Source organism: Panthera uncia, unplaced genomic scaffold, assembly GCF_023721935.1.
Source record: "Panthera uncia isolate 11264 unplaced genomic scaffold, Puncia_PCG_1.0 HiC_scaffold_175, whole genome shotgun sequence".
In the NCBI taxonomy this organism is placed as follows: Eukaryota; Metazoa; Chordata; class Mammalia; order Carnivora; family Felidae; genus Panthera; species Panthera uncia.
The window spans coordinates 58,638-74,353 of record NW_026058415.1 but is presented as its reverse complement, the minus strand read 5'-3'; the positions used below and the strand labels follow the sequence as shown (position 1 = coordinate 74,353).

The 15,716-nt window shown below is 40.3% G+C and overlaps 1 protein-coding gene across 1 annotated transcript in view; it reads left to right on the top strand.

Moving 5' to 3' along the window:
- LOC125917356 (dipeptidyl peptidase 4) overlaps window positions 1-15,716 on the top strand; it is a 78,675-nt gene that overhangs the window by 25,357 nt on the left and 37,602 nt on the right. The window contains exons 6-10 of the mRNA XM_049623580.1: window positions 6,025-6,077; window positions 6,205-6,277; window positions 7,093-7,213; window positions 11,432-11,592; window positions 13,270-13,382. Coding sequence (XP_049479537.1) covers window positions 6,025-6,077; window positions 6,205-6,277; window positions 7,093-7,213; window positions 11,432-11,592; window positions 13,270-13,382 — 521 coding nt within the window. The remainder of the gene's footprint in view (window positions 1-6,024; window positions 6,078-6,204; window positions 6,278-7,092; window positions 7,214-11,431; window positions 11,593-13,269; window positions 13,383-15,716) is intronic.

The window sequence follows — 15,716 nt, the reverse complement described above, 5'->3', positions numbered from 1 at the left end:
TTCTTCTATACTCAGGCCAAGTAAACCCCATCTCCTACTCCATTTCCCATTTCAACGTGGTGACTCTCAATCATAATATTTACCCTGGATTCACTGTGTCCAGCTCCATTTCCTGGACATGAAGACTCTCTGACTCTGTTCTGCTAAACCCATAAAGTAGGAGCCAATCAGAATCTTAGGCCAACTTTAACACATCTGTTCCCAATAATGGATTGTTCATTTAATTCAGTGGTTTTTATTGCTCTCTATAGATTAAAATCACTTGAGGAGCTTTTAAAAATTCCCAGTGGCCAGGTCCAATCCCCAGATTCATAAATTATAGTATCTGGAGTGAAGATGGCATCCATGTTTTTTTTTAATGGGCATATTATTTTAATGAGCAAAGGGCTGAGAACAACTGAATACAATTGCCCATGTTAAGGACAAACATAAAGGTTAAGGTAGAAACAGAAAGGTAAATACCAGCTCAATTTACTATTTGGCCAAGTTCAATAAGTGCTATATGATGTATACTAATGGATGTATTTCACTGGTAGACCTTAGTTGGGCAACCATCATTGGTAATTTGTATCTGCTGTGTCACTGTAGTTTATGTATGCATTTAACTGCTTTTGCTGTTTTTCTGGTATTTCCTTCATTCTGCTGCCATCCATGTTTTTCAGGCAGTATCTACAGGACTCCTTTTAAAAACTAAGTTAGATCATATCATGCCTATGTTTGAACCCTCATGATCAGTGATTTGCCATCCCTTGCAGAATGAAACACAAACTTTAACCACAGCATCCTCAGAAGCCTATGTGATTAGACCTCAGTCTGGCCTCGCTAACCCAACTCCTACTACCTTCTCTGGACTCACCATCTCGGCCAGTACTTCTCACCCCTGCCTGAACCTTACAATCACCTATGGAGGTTTTTAAAAATACAGATGCCTGCAGCCTACCCCACACCAACTAGTTCAGCATAGTGATGGGTGGGGCCCGGGCATGGGTAGATTTAAGGGCTCCCAGGTAATTCAGTGATCCAAAGAACTTTTAGGTACACCACTCTTCATTTTTCACAAGCATCATCCATTCTCCTCTAAGGGCCAAAGTATTTGCTATTGCTTCATTCTCGAACGTTCTTCCCCTGATTATCATATGGTACTCCCTTTTTAGTAAATTCAAGTCCAAGCTTTCTTGGATTGCTTTATCTAACTTGGCCCTCTGCCACTCTGTTCTCCCACACTTCACCATTCACTCCCTACCACATTAGCTTATTTTACTTTCTCCATACCTTTGACTGCAGAGCACTAAATTACAAGATTATTGAAAGTAGAGCACTCCATCTTCTCTTTTACTTCTTAGAATGTCTGATAGAATTTTCTGCAGCATACATGTACAACGTGTAGTAGTCTCTATTCATTGCCTAATGCTCCAGACAGTAATAGTTGCATCATCTATCACATGTTGGCGATATTCCAGTTGACTCATCAGGTCTCAGGATAACTGAGAAAAGTCGAGTTTTATTCTATTTCCTTGGAAGTCTACTGTGCAGAGTTCTTTAGATTTTACTCCATGGCTTCTCCATGACTGAGCGCATTTCAAAAGAGCAATTATTACTTCTACGTTGTGGCTATGAGCAAGTTAGTGAGTGAATGAGTGAAAACATAAACACATAAGTACTGTACGGCCTGGTATGTATGTTTTCCTAACATCTCCCCTTGCTGCTGAATGCTCCAGAGGTAATAGTAGCATCACCTATCGCATATTGACAATATTCTAGGAGCCCTGCTTAGCACTTCACATGCATTCCCATGAACCTCTCTTAAGATTGTTACTGACATTATCCCCATGTTCCTAAAGAGAAAATTGAACCTTAGAAAGAAACTTGCCTGATATTACATAATGGAAACTTGTCTTAGTGCATTTGGGCTGCTGTAACAATACCACAGATGGGGTGGGTTAATACCAGATTTATTTCTCATAGTTCTGGAGGCTGAGACAGAGGTCCATGGTCAAGGTGCTAGCAGATTCAGTGTCTGGTGAGGACCTGCTTCATGGAACACAGTTGGCCTCAAATGGAGAATGCGGCATGGAATCTCTCTGGAGTCTCTATTTCAACAAAACAAAACAAAACACGCCTTATTTATTCTTGAGGGAGAGAGAGAGCACAAGCTGGGGAGGGACAGAGACAGAGGGGGACAGAGGATCCTAAGTGGGCCCTTTGCTGACACCAGAGAGCTCCATGCAGGGTTCAAACTCACAAACCATGACCTGAGCTGAAGTCGGCCGCTCAACCAGCTGAGCCACCCAAATGCCCCTGGAATTTCTTTTATAAGGGAACTAATCCAATTCAAGAGGGTTCCACCCTCATGACCTAGTTACCTCCCAAAGGCCCACCTCCAATATCATCACACAGGGGGATAGGATTTCAACGTATGAATAACAGATGGTGGGCGACAAACATTATAGCCAGACTTGAGTCCAGGTTAGAAGACTCCAAAGCCTGTGCTTTTCACAATAATCTTTCCCATCTTTGGCCTTCGGCTTCTCTTTGCTATGATGCTTTTGTAACCGCTTCTCTGTGTGGCAGTTTTCTGCCATCGAGACTTGGTCTAACAATCACTTTTTCATAGGCCTCTCTCCCTCTCCAGGCCCTAATTTATGATGCCTGCCTCTCCCCACCTACATCTATTATATCTCTTGAGATTCTTTTCTCATATTTACTTGTCCATATCCCCCATTCAACTATGAGCTCCTCAAGGACAGTGAGCCTTTCTCAGCCAGTAATGCCTGACAGAGGATAGCCGCTAATGTTTATAACCTAAATAGGGGATGAGTCTGTTTCAACGATGAAGTGAACACCCCAGACATTTTAGGTTTCCTTTTGCAACTCATGATGGATCTGTCATCCTGAGTGATCTCAAACCTTCTTAAACCTCTTTTTTAGCCTGTAGCACACCGTTTGTCTCTCGCAGATAGAGCATGCAGAGGTTTCCCAGAAACAAGCATAGATTGTGTCAAAATAATCCAAGATTTAAAAAAAAAAGTATGACTCACAAAAGTTAGAGACTTAATACATAATTGTTGGCATGAGAGGATAGGAGGGTGATAAATGATAAGTGGGAAATATTCTTCAAGGTCGGAAACTCTGGCTTGTGTCTCAGCTCTGCCATTATACAAACTGGGTATCCTTGAGCTACCCATTTTGTTTATTTCATTCTCACAGGTAAAATTTGATTTTTATATCAGTTTGGTTTATTTATTTTTTTAGTTTGATTTATTTACTTTCAGAGAGAGAGAAAGAGAGCAGGGGAAGGGCAGAGAGGGGGAGAGAGAGAGAGAGAGAGAGAGAGAGAGAGAGAATCCCAAGCAGGCTCCACACTGTCAGCGCAGAGCCTGATGTGGGACTCGAACCCACAAATCATGAGATCATGACCTGAGCCAAAACCAAAAATTGGACGCTTAACCCACAGAGCCACCCAGGTACCCCTGGTTTGGTTTATTTCTTGAACACAGACTATGTGGCTTGTGCTAGACAAGACTCCAGGTATTTAAAGATGAATAAAACACAATTTCTTTCATCTAGGAATATGGTAGGGAAGACAGACATAAAGACATGTTTTAATGTGTACATGCATTCACATAAAACATAATTTTTCATAAATTCAAATCTGTGTATATATATGTTATCTTCAGTCTTACCTTTTTTTCCTCTTATGCCTGGTTCTCTACTTCTCCCCACCCCCATCTTTTCCCCAGGTATCACATGTTAAGAATCTTGTGTGTGTGTGTGTGTGTGTGTGTGTGTGTGTGTGTGTGTGTATTATACTACCCAATCATTCTGTGAAGATAGATATTTTTTAGTTATTGCTTATTCCATAAAAAATCCTACTTTCCATACTTTTCTGTAAATTGCATTTCTCACTCAATGATACCACGTGGAACTTCTTCCAAGGATTCTGGTATAGTTCTACTTCGTTTATTTTTAAATTAACAGACTTAATTTTTTTTTTAGAATAGCTTTAGATTTATAGAATGAGTGGAAAACACAGAGTTCCCATATACTCCCTCATCATCCCCCACTTCTGTCCCACTTTCCCCTATTATCAACATTTTGCATTAGTATGGCACATTTGTTGCAATTGATGAGCCATTATTGATACATTATTATTAACTAAAATCCACCGTCTGCATTAGGGTTCATTCTTTATGTTGTACATTCTATGGGTTTTGGTAAATCTATAAAGTATAATGACATGTATCCACCATTACGGGATTATATGGAATATTTCACTGTCCTAAAAATCCTCTGTGCTCCAGCTCTTCGTCCCTTCCTTCCTCCAAACTCCTGGCAACAACTGATCTTTTTACTGTATCCATTAGTTTGCCTTTTCCAAAATATCATGTGGTGGAATTATACAGTATGTAGCCTTTTCAGATAGGCTTCTGTCACTTAGCAATAGGCATGTGAGGGTCCCTCCATGTCTTTTTGTGATGTCATAGCTCATTTCTTTTTACTGCTAAATAATATTCCAGTGTCTGGATGGACCACAGTTTGCTCACCCATCCCCTACTGAAAGACATCTTGGTTCTTCTAAGTTTTGGCAATTATGAATGACACTACAAATTTGTAGGGTTTTTAGATATGTGTGAGTTTTCAACTCATTTGGTTAGTAACACGGAGTTTGCTGGTAAAGCTATTTGGGTTTGGAGTTTCCTTTGTGCAAATATTTTTATTGATTGATTCAATGTGTTTATTAGATATGAGACTTTACAGATTTTCCATTTTTTCTTGTCTCAGTTTTGATAACTTAATTTTCAAGGAATTTGCCCCTTTTTTAACTTTTATATTTATTGCCCCCCCCAAAAATGTTTGTAATATGGTCTTGAAATCTTAAATTTTTTAAATGTTTATTCATTTTGGAGAGACACAGAGTGTGGGGCAGCGGGGGTAGAGGGAGAGGGAGACACAGAACTTGAAGCAGGCTCCAGTCTCCGAGCTGTCTGCACAGAGCCCGATGCGGGGCTCTAACTCATGAACCATGAGATCATGACCTGAACTGAAGTCGGACACTCAACCAACCGAGCCACCCAGGTCGCAAACAAGATGGCTTTTTTCTTTTCTTTTCTTTTCTTTTTAGATTTTTATTTTATCTTATATTTAGTAGGCTCCGTGCCCAACATGGGGCTTGAACTCAGGACCCCAAGATCAAGAGTCTGTGCTCTACTACTGACTGAGCCAGCCAGGTGCCCAGGTCTTAAAATCTTTTAATCCCATTTTAATCCCATTTTTCATTTCTAATATTGGTCATTCACTGGTCTTTTTTTTTTTCCCTTACTTTTACTGTGTTAGCAATTTTATTCATCTTTTCAAAGAACCAGTTTTGGGCTTTGTTGATTTTTTTTTTCTCTTCTGTTCATTTTCTGTGTGATTACTGACTTTACCTTTATTATTTCTTTTCTTCTTATTTGTTTGGATTTGGTTCGCTTTTCATATTTTAGATATTGGATATCGTTGTTTAAAATATTGATGATATATATTCCAGTGTTAATATATATTACCAGGTGGCTTTCAAAAAAGTCTGTAGCACTTTGTATTTTCATGATCAATGTAGGAGAGTATTTCTCCACATCACCACCAGCGATAAAACTATAGATCTTTGAAATATTTTGTAAATAAGATGGTTGAAAAGTGAAAATCTGCATTTTCTTAAACAGGTGGACTTAACATGCTATGGTAAATGCTAGGAGTAATGTTTACCAAGGAGTAGCATGTGGGGAGCACTGTGATTCCAAGAAGTTTCCTTGGCAGGGGTGAAGCCAGAGCTAGGTTACAGGTGAGGTCCTGAGGAGTTTGTACCAGATGGTCTCTGAGAATCTCTTCCTAATTCTCAAATTCTAAGGATTGAGATAGGGAACCACAAAACGTGACACAGAATTATGCAATTTGTTACATTACTTTACATCTTCTCTTATGTGCCTATATCGAGTGGCTGAACTATCGAGGATCACAGGAGCCTGAAATGTCTGTTTTCTTTTACAGCAATGGAGACATTCTTACACAGCTTCATATGACATTTATGATTTAAATAAAAGGTCAGTGACTTCCTCATAAAAGCTATTAAGCTTTTTTAGTGTAATAATACTTTTTTGAAAAGAAGAAATCCCACTGTGATTTATTCATTTGGTAATGTTTCCTTTTATCTTTTTTTCTTTTTTTCAGGCAGCTGATTACAGAAGAGAAAATTCCAAACAACACACAGTGGATCACGTGGTCACCAGAGGGTCATAAATTGGTTAGTGAGTCTCTTCTGTTTTCAGAGAAACATAATGGCTCAAAGTTCTGACATGCAGAAGCTACTTTCCCTGATACAGAACAGACACTTAGGAAGCAAATACTTCACTATCAAATAGAGTGTTATTGCCTAAAATAGCATTTTTCTGGTCTTACACAGTAAATACGGTTCCTAAAAGTTTCTGAACTGCTACTGGGGAATTGTCTACATACTGGAAAAATGCTCTTAAACTCCTCAATTCTATTTTCTGTTGTACTGAGTTTGTTGTTTTGTTCGTTTGTTGAGGCGTACCTGCTTCTTGCTCGTTCTGTGACCTTCTCTCTGTCACTATAGATATACCTTCATGTTCTATGGTGCTAGGAGAATGGCAGAAGTCCAAAAGAAACTGACCAGGAGGCGGGATGTTCATTTGTAGATGGAACTCTCCATTCTGACATGCAACCACACTCCCTCAACCCCCAGCCCCCAGAAAGCAATGCGAAGCAGGCATCATTGTGTGAGAGTGGTCAGCCTCCTGGGTCTTTCTCATGTACTTCATTCAGCATGCACATGGTGGTGGTTGTAAGCTGTTTCTAATATGTGAAGTGTGTCTTTAGAATTATTTGGAGGATATAGCTGTATACTTAGCGTCTTTAAAATGTGAGGAGGATAGAAAAGGACTCTTTATCTTGCTCAAATTGAATAACCCAAGGTAGTCATCACATTTGCATACTTTATTGTTTGAGGATAAAATAGTTGATAGATATTTTTTAACTCTAGGATAAGATATATTATAGCAGGTTATTACTAATTAATCTCTTTTTCAATATTTCTAGGCATACGTTTGGAAAAATGATGTTTATGTTAAAAATGAACCAAATTCATCAAGTCATAGGATCACCTGGACCGGGGAAGAAAATGCAATATATAATGGAATAGCAGACTGGGTTTATGAAGGTAGAGACTTTAAAGCTTTTTCAAATTCGAAAGTCTGTAAGGTTTTTTTTTTTAATACTTAAACATTTCTTTTAAAATGGAGAAATTCAATGGTATTCAACATAAGTTGCATTTCTTTTAAATGTCATCAAATCTCTTTAGCACTGACAATGCCAGGTGTCCCACAGCACAAGGATTTCTTAGCAGTAGCTAGTTTTGCCTGTGTCCTCATTGTCTCTGAATGCCCCTATTGTCTTCTGTCTCCTCCTACAAAGGGCCTTTCTGTATAGGTAGTTTTTCTGCTTTACTGGGGCATAAAAGCTTCCAGATTAACATCAGATGTTTCTCTAACTGGGCCTACCTAACCCAGAGTTACTGAGGAAAGCTAAATACTCCCACAGCATTCCAAGAGCTGACAAAATATTGTCTGGAGGTTGGAGACTAGAGGAGGAAGAAAGCATCTGTTTTACAGAGGATTTGTGTTCATTTGAACTTGGACAAATCATAATTTCCTGTTTTTAAAGAAGGAAAAAAAATAATTAGAAAGGCTTAGGGGACAAAATGGGTAAAAAAAAAAAACAGAACTAAAAATATTAAAAAAGGATTAATCTTCCTTTTAAGGTAGAGTTTTAGAAAATATTAACAAGACATTTTTCATGTCTATAGTTGCCAAGGTACAAGGCATTTTGAGACTGTTCCAAACTGTTTGCGAGGTTGCCTCATGCTTATTAAGTGCCCATCCTTAGTTCATCCTATGAGTTTTTCCTCATAGCTAAAAAAAAATAAAATAGTTTTTCTTCATGATGTAATATTGGTTCTTACCCAGTTCAAGTCTAACGGCTAATGTTACAACAACAAAAATCACTTTAAAAGAAAGATAAATCCCCATGGCCCATAAATAAGATTTGATTAAAACTGATAATGAAATTTACTTAACGATTGAAAAACATCTTTAACACCTGTTGGACAGCTTGGCACAACCTGAAGGACTCCCAGAGTGGACACTAGGTAAAGCCTCTTCCCAAAACTGCGACTCGACGCTTCCTTGTAACGTCGGAGTATATCTCTAAGATAAGAACACACCTAATACTAATGTCCTTTCTAACCTAGAGAATAGCTGGAAATATCTCATTTTGCATGTTTATGACAAGCAAAGGAATGGCTTCCCGGTTCCACTGTGGGCCTATCTCTAGTAAATGGGACTTAAGAGTTCCTACAGGGAAATTCCTACAATTGGTTTTGTATATTTATGAATGATCCGTACTTGGAAAGGGCACACTTGCTTCTCCGTATATTGGATCCACCCTCCCATTAGAGCCCCGGTCTCCACTGCAGCCATGATGACTTGTGGAGCATAAGATTGAAAGAGTATGTTCTGAGAGTCTATAGGTTCATAAGGAAAAGAACAAACAAAGCTGCAAGGTGTAGACAGGGCCACGTGCTGTATCATGGAGGGACACTCACAGAGTAGCTGACCATCTGGAACATGTGTCCCTTGCCCCACCCCCTGTTCCCAAATGGCTTCCTCTCTCAATTTCCCTGTGTTTTCACTTTGCCTTATTTCATGATTCTCCAATTGATTATTACCATAGTTAATAGGTGTCTTCTTTTGTAAAAATGATAATAATACTTTATCTTCTAGTATGAAGTTAATTATATGACATTGACTCTGAAGTATGAGTGTAGTTTACCTAACCTCAGGGTGAGAATGAGAATTTTGAGAGCAAGGATGAAAAGGGACAGAGAAAGAAAGAAATTTGGAAGATGGAGCACTCCTTACCCCTCAAGTAGTTGTGCTGACAGTGGGGGTGTGGGTAATTGAGTGCAATTCACACTGAGTGTCAGTCACCTGTGAGGTGCTGCGTCAGGTTCTAGAGACGCAGGGACAGATGCTAACCAACTACTGCTGTCAAGGAACTCTGCCCAGAGAGGAAGACAAAGTTGCCAGGGGATAATCATCACAGAGTGAATTGACTGACCTATCCAGGGGAGGGCACTAGGTTCAGAGAGTACATAAGGAAGGTTGGAGAGGCTGGACAGGAGGTATCACGGGATAGTTGAGGGAAGTCGTGGGGGGGAGAGGTTGCCATAGACACTTGTGCTCACAGCCAGCTTTGTATCAGGAAGGGCTGGAAATCTGTTCCTTCCTTTGTTATTCTCCCTTCTTCCTACTATTCATTCTCAGCTCTTTGAGTTTGACCAGTAGTAGTTTTATAATAATGGTTTTAATACATCACGATATAGAAAAATATGTTCTGTATTACAAATAACTACCAATTCAAAACACAGAACACTCCCTGCTATCTGTACTTAAAAACATTTTTAAAAAACCATAGCCTTGCTGTAATTGTATTCATTTTATGTAATTGCATCTTGATCTTAGACTAGAACCAATGGGTAGAAGCACAAGGAAGGAGACATCAACTCAGTATATGAAGAAGTTCTCAGTAGAAACCCCTTGACCTGGACTCACAAGTCCTGTACCCTTATTCTTGTCTCTGGCAATTATTTCAGTCTCTCTAACCCCCTCAGTTGCCTTCTCTGTACAATGGGATATGAATAGACTCACCTAAAGATCTTCGTCATGACTGCATTAGATAAGCGTTTCTTAAATTCTAAACTGCTATGCAAAAGTAAGTTAATGACATAGGTATAAAACAAAGCGCGGCAGGCTGCCTTACCGAGGAGGTTGTCTCTTCCTTGGAAGAGCTGGAATAGGCATGGATGGACATAGAGCATGAAGGTGAAAAGCATGGATTCAAACCAGACAAGTCTGGATTCATTCTTGGTTCTCTCAGTTATTGGCCACATGACCCTGGGCAGATTACCTATTCTCTTGAAGCCTGTCTATCTCTTTGTTCATCTGCACAGGGAGCTACTGTGAGGATTAACTGAAATAATAGATGTCGGTTGCTTATCAGTGTCTGGCACATGGTTAGCACTCACTGGATGCTAGTGGCTCATCATGATAATTATTACATTTTGTTATGACTGTTGTTGTTTCTGTCACTGGTACTACTATTAACCGTTATTATTATTGAAAACAAGCATTGGGAAGAAACTTGTAAAGAGGCTTCAGGAATCAGAAAAGTGATTGGGGCTTGTGGTAACTCTGAGATTCAAGTCTCTATGCTTTTGCTTTTACCTTTACACCCACAGCAGAACATGAGATTTGTGGATTAAATCTACATAAAGAGGAGCACCTGGAAAGCTCAGTCAGTTAAGCGTCTGACTCTTGATTTTGGCTCAGGTCATGATCTCAAAGGTGGTGAGATAGAGCCCCTTGCTGGGATCCCGCTTGCGATTCTTGCTCCCTCTTACTCTGCCCCTCCCCACTGTGTGCGCACGTGCACACGTGCACATGCTCAGTCTCTCTCAAAATAAATAAATTTTTAAAAAATCTACATAAAAGACTAGGAGTCTCCATCTCTTCTACCTGAGCCCTCTGTAAAAGAGGTTTTGGCATTTTAAGAGCCAGAGATTGGAAGTCCCAAGAATAGACTCCACAATCAACATAGGAAGGAACTACATTTGCCAGAGAATGAGTCCAACAGTGTTCTGGAGAGCAAGACCTTTCCTTTCATTTGCCTCCCTCTTTGACCCTCTTCTCTCACCATCAATGGATACACCAGAGGAGTGTGTTAATCCATGGGAGTCTTTAGTTTCTAGCCTAAGTGAAGGAGGTATTTCTTGATAGGGGTCTCACGGAGCTCCTTGTCATTCTAAATTCATCCTTCCCACACCTTGTTTGTGCCAAGAGTAGTAAAGTGTGGGCACCATATTAGTTTGATAGTCTGGAGCCACACACCACCCACCAGTACCCTGCGGGCTCAGTACAAACTGAGCCCAGTTGGGGAGAGTATGCTGGCATGTTGACTGTTTGAAAATTAGAAAGGAGAATCAGCCCCTTGTGTGAAATTTACTTTTAGTACGTTTTGCGGCATAAATTTAGAGGATTATAAGATAAAGAAAAAAAATGCAGAGCTTATATTAAATATTGTGTGCTAAAATATTCTAAAATGGTCCAACGGGTTACTTATTTTCACAATCCAGATCTATCCTTGAAGATTTTATTTTTATTCATTTGTATTACTCTGAATTTGGAAGCCCAGCAAATGCAAAATGGTTCATTAGTTGAACTCTACTGTAATTACTAAAGCTAATGAGAACAATATTTTGAATGCCAAAGCCAATTTATCAGCTACTTCTTGTAACAGAACAATTTATGTCTTTTTTCAGAGGAAATCTTCAGTGCCTACTCTGCTCTGTGGTGGTCTCCAAAAGGCACTTTTTTAGCATATGCCCAATTTAACGACACACAAGTCCCACTTATTGAATACTCTTTCTACTCTGATGAGTCACTGCAGTACCCAATGACTATGCGGATTCCATATCCAAAGGTCTGTACTCCCATTCGCATGGTGGTTCCGTGATTTGATGGGAAGAGAATGGTTTCATTTAATCCTTTCCTGCTAATGAAAATATTGTCAGTCTCTCTTCAACAGCTTGCTGTGATTACTCTTGCTGAAGTCAACAGCATCTGGCAATTTTAAAGTATTTTTATTATCCCAGGAAAGAGTGTGATTTAAGGTTTTGTAATTTCTCCAAAAACTTTGAGGAATGACAAGCCGAAAAAGATGGGGGAAATGCTTTTGAAAGAGGTAGGGGGAATAAAAACGTTTCAGTGGAGGAAAAGAGAGGCTGTCACTGAATCACAAACTCATCTTATTTGTAGAAGTTGGAGTGTGCCCTCGATGAAGTTGAAAAGCTCGGTTATGTATCAGGTTGTATTGCTAATTAACAGACACATGACTAGTTTCGGTGATTCCAGTATAGATTTGGCCCTAATGTAAATTTCACACATCCTGCATTTGGAATAATAGTATCACATCTTGGTTTTCAAGGCTGTTCTCTCCCCTCCGGGATGCATGCTTATGATAATTGAACAGCTCTGTTAAGCAGTGTAAGCTGAGGAAGAGGAGGATTTAGAAGGGAACCAGGATTCTTCACCAGTATCATAATATTAATGGCCACAGTATCATCCATAGGAAAATCTAATAGTAAATGTTTTTGCTGTAAGCAACTTGGGAAAAGGGATTTTTATTTTTACCAACTCACTCAATTTGCTTCATGAAGAGCTGCCATTTTAGGAAGACAGAGGAAGTTAAAAGAAAAAAAAAAGATCAGAGACTAAATATAGAGATGTATTTTCAGTGGAATGTTATTTTTTGATGAGTGAAACTGGCAAAAAAAACACATAAAACGCTCTCACTAAAAATATATTATTTCTAACTAATTTGTCAATTGAAGATCTATGTGTATATATTAAAAAGTTTTGTAGATTTCTGTCATCATATTGATTGCAAAGCTCAAATGTGATGAACCTGAATTTGGAGTGCAAATGATTGCTTCCTAATTAGCATTATTGGCTCTTGACTCAGGTAAACTCATTTTCTTGGTGGGTTGTGTCTTTGGCTGAACCCAAGGTATTCTTCCTAGCTGTCAGCCATTAGACTTCTTGTCTTTTAGAGTCAGAGTGTATTTGCAGAATAATAGAATTGATTTTTCAAAAGCTTATCTTTGCACAAAATACATAAATTATGAACATCCATGATTTAAACAGGAGTGCTTTGGGCTGTCAGCATATGTTTCTGCCTGAATGTGAATAAGTTGCATTTCATGACTTTCTTTTATGTTCGTTTTATCTATATTAAATCTTCTATATTAAATTTTTTAAATTTTTTAAATGTTTATTTTTGAGAGAGAGACAGAGTGTGAGTGGGGGAGGGGCAGAGAGAGAGAGAGGGAGACACAGAATCTGAAGCAGGCTCCAGGCTTTGAGCTGTGTGTACAGAGCCCTACCTGGGGCTTAAACTCATGCACCACAAGATCATGACCTGAGCCAAAGTCAGATGCCTAACTGACTGAACCACCCAGGTGCCCCTATATCAAATTTTTTAATGTGTCTTATTACTATAATTTTATGGCTGTAATGCAGACATTTTTATACCATTTTAAGCCTTTGTAATGATGTTGTGTTTTTTGTCACTACCGGCTCTGTTATTGTTTTTTCCTAGGCAGGAGCTGCAAATCCAACCGTAAAGCTCTTTGTTATAAAAACCGACAATCTCAACCCAAACACCAATGCAACTTCGGTAGAAATCACTCCTCCCGCTGCTATGTTGACAGGGTAAGACTCTTGACTGGAATGTGCGGGTTGTAAACAGTTTCGCACTTCTCAGGGAGGACATTTTAACGACGTGTGTGTTGAGAACCTGCTTTATGTCTTCACGCTGGGCACAGTTCTAATGATGGGGTTGCACAGTGAATAGAGAGAGCAGCCAGGGCCCCAGGTATCATGGAGCCTACCCTCGAGATGAGGGAGGGAGACAACAACCAGGTAAACAGAATCCAGCTGTGACAAATGTGAAGCCAATCAAAGCAGGGCAAGGTGATGGTGATGGTGGGGGGGAAGTTAAGGAAGCTCTCTCTAATGAGATAACCTGTGAGCAGTGACATGAGAAGGAGGGGGCGGCTAGCCACCCGAATACCTGAGGGTTCAGTATCCAGGCAGGGGAAGAGCAGGTGCAGAGACCTCGTAGAGGGGACGTGGGGGGTGCACAGAGGCCCTGGGAGGAGGCCAAATGACCAGAGCAGTATGAGTGGAGAGGAGAGTGATAGGAGTGAGGTCAGATCATGAGGGCTTTGCAGGTCTACATGAGAACTAGAGGAATTCAGGGAAACTGTTACATTTAGCGATCCTCATGATGCTGATGTGCCTCAGGATGTCATTTGTCTAAATAATCCTTGATGGTTTGAAATTCTGCCACTGAGTACCCCCAGCCTCCTGTGCTTTTCCTATAATGATGACCATGATATTGCCTGCAGTTTAGGCCTGCAAGTTGCTTTCTATTCATTTCTGTTAGTCATGTTGGTTTTCTTGTTGCTTTTATTTTTTTTTTTTTTTAACGTTTTATTTATTTTTGAGACAGAGAGAGACAGAGCATGAACAGGGGAGGGGCAGAGAGAGAGGGAGACACAGAATCGGAAGCAGGCTCCAGGCTCTGAGCCATCAGCCCAGAGCCCGACGCGGGGCTCGAACTCACGGACCGCGAGATCGTGACCTGAGCCGAAGTCGGCCGCTTAACCGACTGAGCCACCCAGGCGCCCCTCTTGTTGCTTTTAAATAATAACCTGTATATACTCAATGAACACTCACTATTTGCCATACACAGGGCATTATTGCATGCTTTATTGTATTAATCTCTAACTCTCTCAGACAACTATTGTCGTATGCCTGTTTTACACATAAGAAAATGAGGCTTAGAAGTTAAGAAAATGACCAAGTATGAGTCTATATTCAAACCTGTCTTTCTGACTTAGAAGAAGGAGCTTTTAAGTGCCCTGCTAGGTGCCTCCTTCTGTGTGCATTCAGCTGATGCTCTCAGATTCCTGGAGTCATCATCAGAGCAACATGGAAGCATCCTTCTCAGGGTGGAATTGACCACATCAGGCATGCTGTAGGCTCTGCTCTGTAGTCATTAATTCATTGACTTGATTAGAAATGTCTATATTAACCTATTCATTTGAGGGGGGGGGGAAGGAAATTGATTATCAGTAAATTTAAAAAATTGTTTTTCCTGAGTTTGTCTAAAGGTATAAAAATTTGCCTGGAGGTTCTAACATCTACTAGGTGGCCCCATCCAGTCATCTCTTCTATCAGCATTGCTTGAGCACCCAGTATTTATACTCACAAGTGTCCATAGGGCTGGATTCTGCCTTTCCAGCATTTATGATCAAGCAGAGGATATAACACATTGCAATAAATGACTTCAAAAGCAGATATGACAGAGGTATAAGCAGAAGGCCAGAGGCATTCCGAGGAGGAGGAGATGAGTTTTCCATGATCCCAGCGATCAAAGAAAGCATCGTAAGGAAGGTGTGGGTTGAAGAGGTAGGGTTCCGAAGGGCACAGTTGAGGGAGGTGGCACTGAAGGGGAAGGTGACCCATGAGCAGGGAAGCACGGGGCTGTCCAGGGAAAGAGCAGCAGGTCCTGTGACCTAATGGTCTACAGCCAGCATCTGTCTGCAGGGAGGGTGAGCCACAGTCTCCTGCTCTGAAAGACACTAGATCCTAGAAGGGGCTTTAGATCTCACTCATGGTTTACAAACATTTTTAAGGACCTGGAAGCCCCCCTTTTTTTTTCCAAGTGAGCTGCAACACAGAAGTACAGTACCAGAAAACAAATGAAGATTACTGCTCAGGTTGCAGGCATGGGCCCTGTCCCCTCAGCTTCCCCCCCGGAGTCAGGATATTAGGCAGAACCTGCAGGGGTTCCAGAACACACTCAGGACAACACTGTAGAACACAGATGAGAGAACCGAGGTTCAGAGAGAGAAACTCATTTGCTCAAGGTCACATAGCCTGCTAGCATGGGAGCTGGGAAGAGAACAGAGGCCTGCACTTGCCAGACCAGATTCATCGAATAATGGAGTTTAAAAGTATTGAGTATTTCTGTGGGCA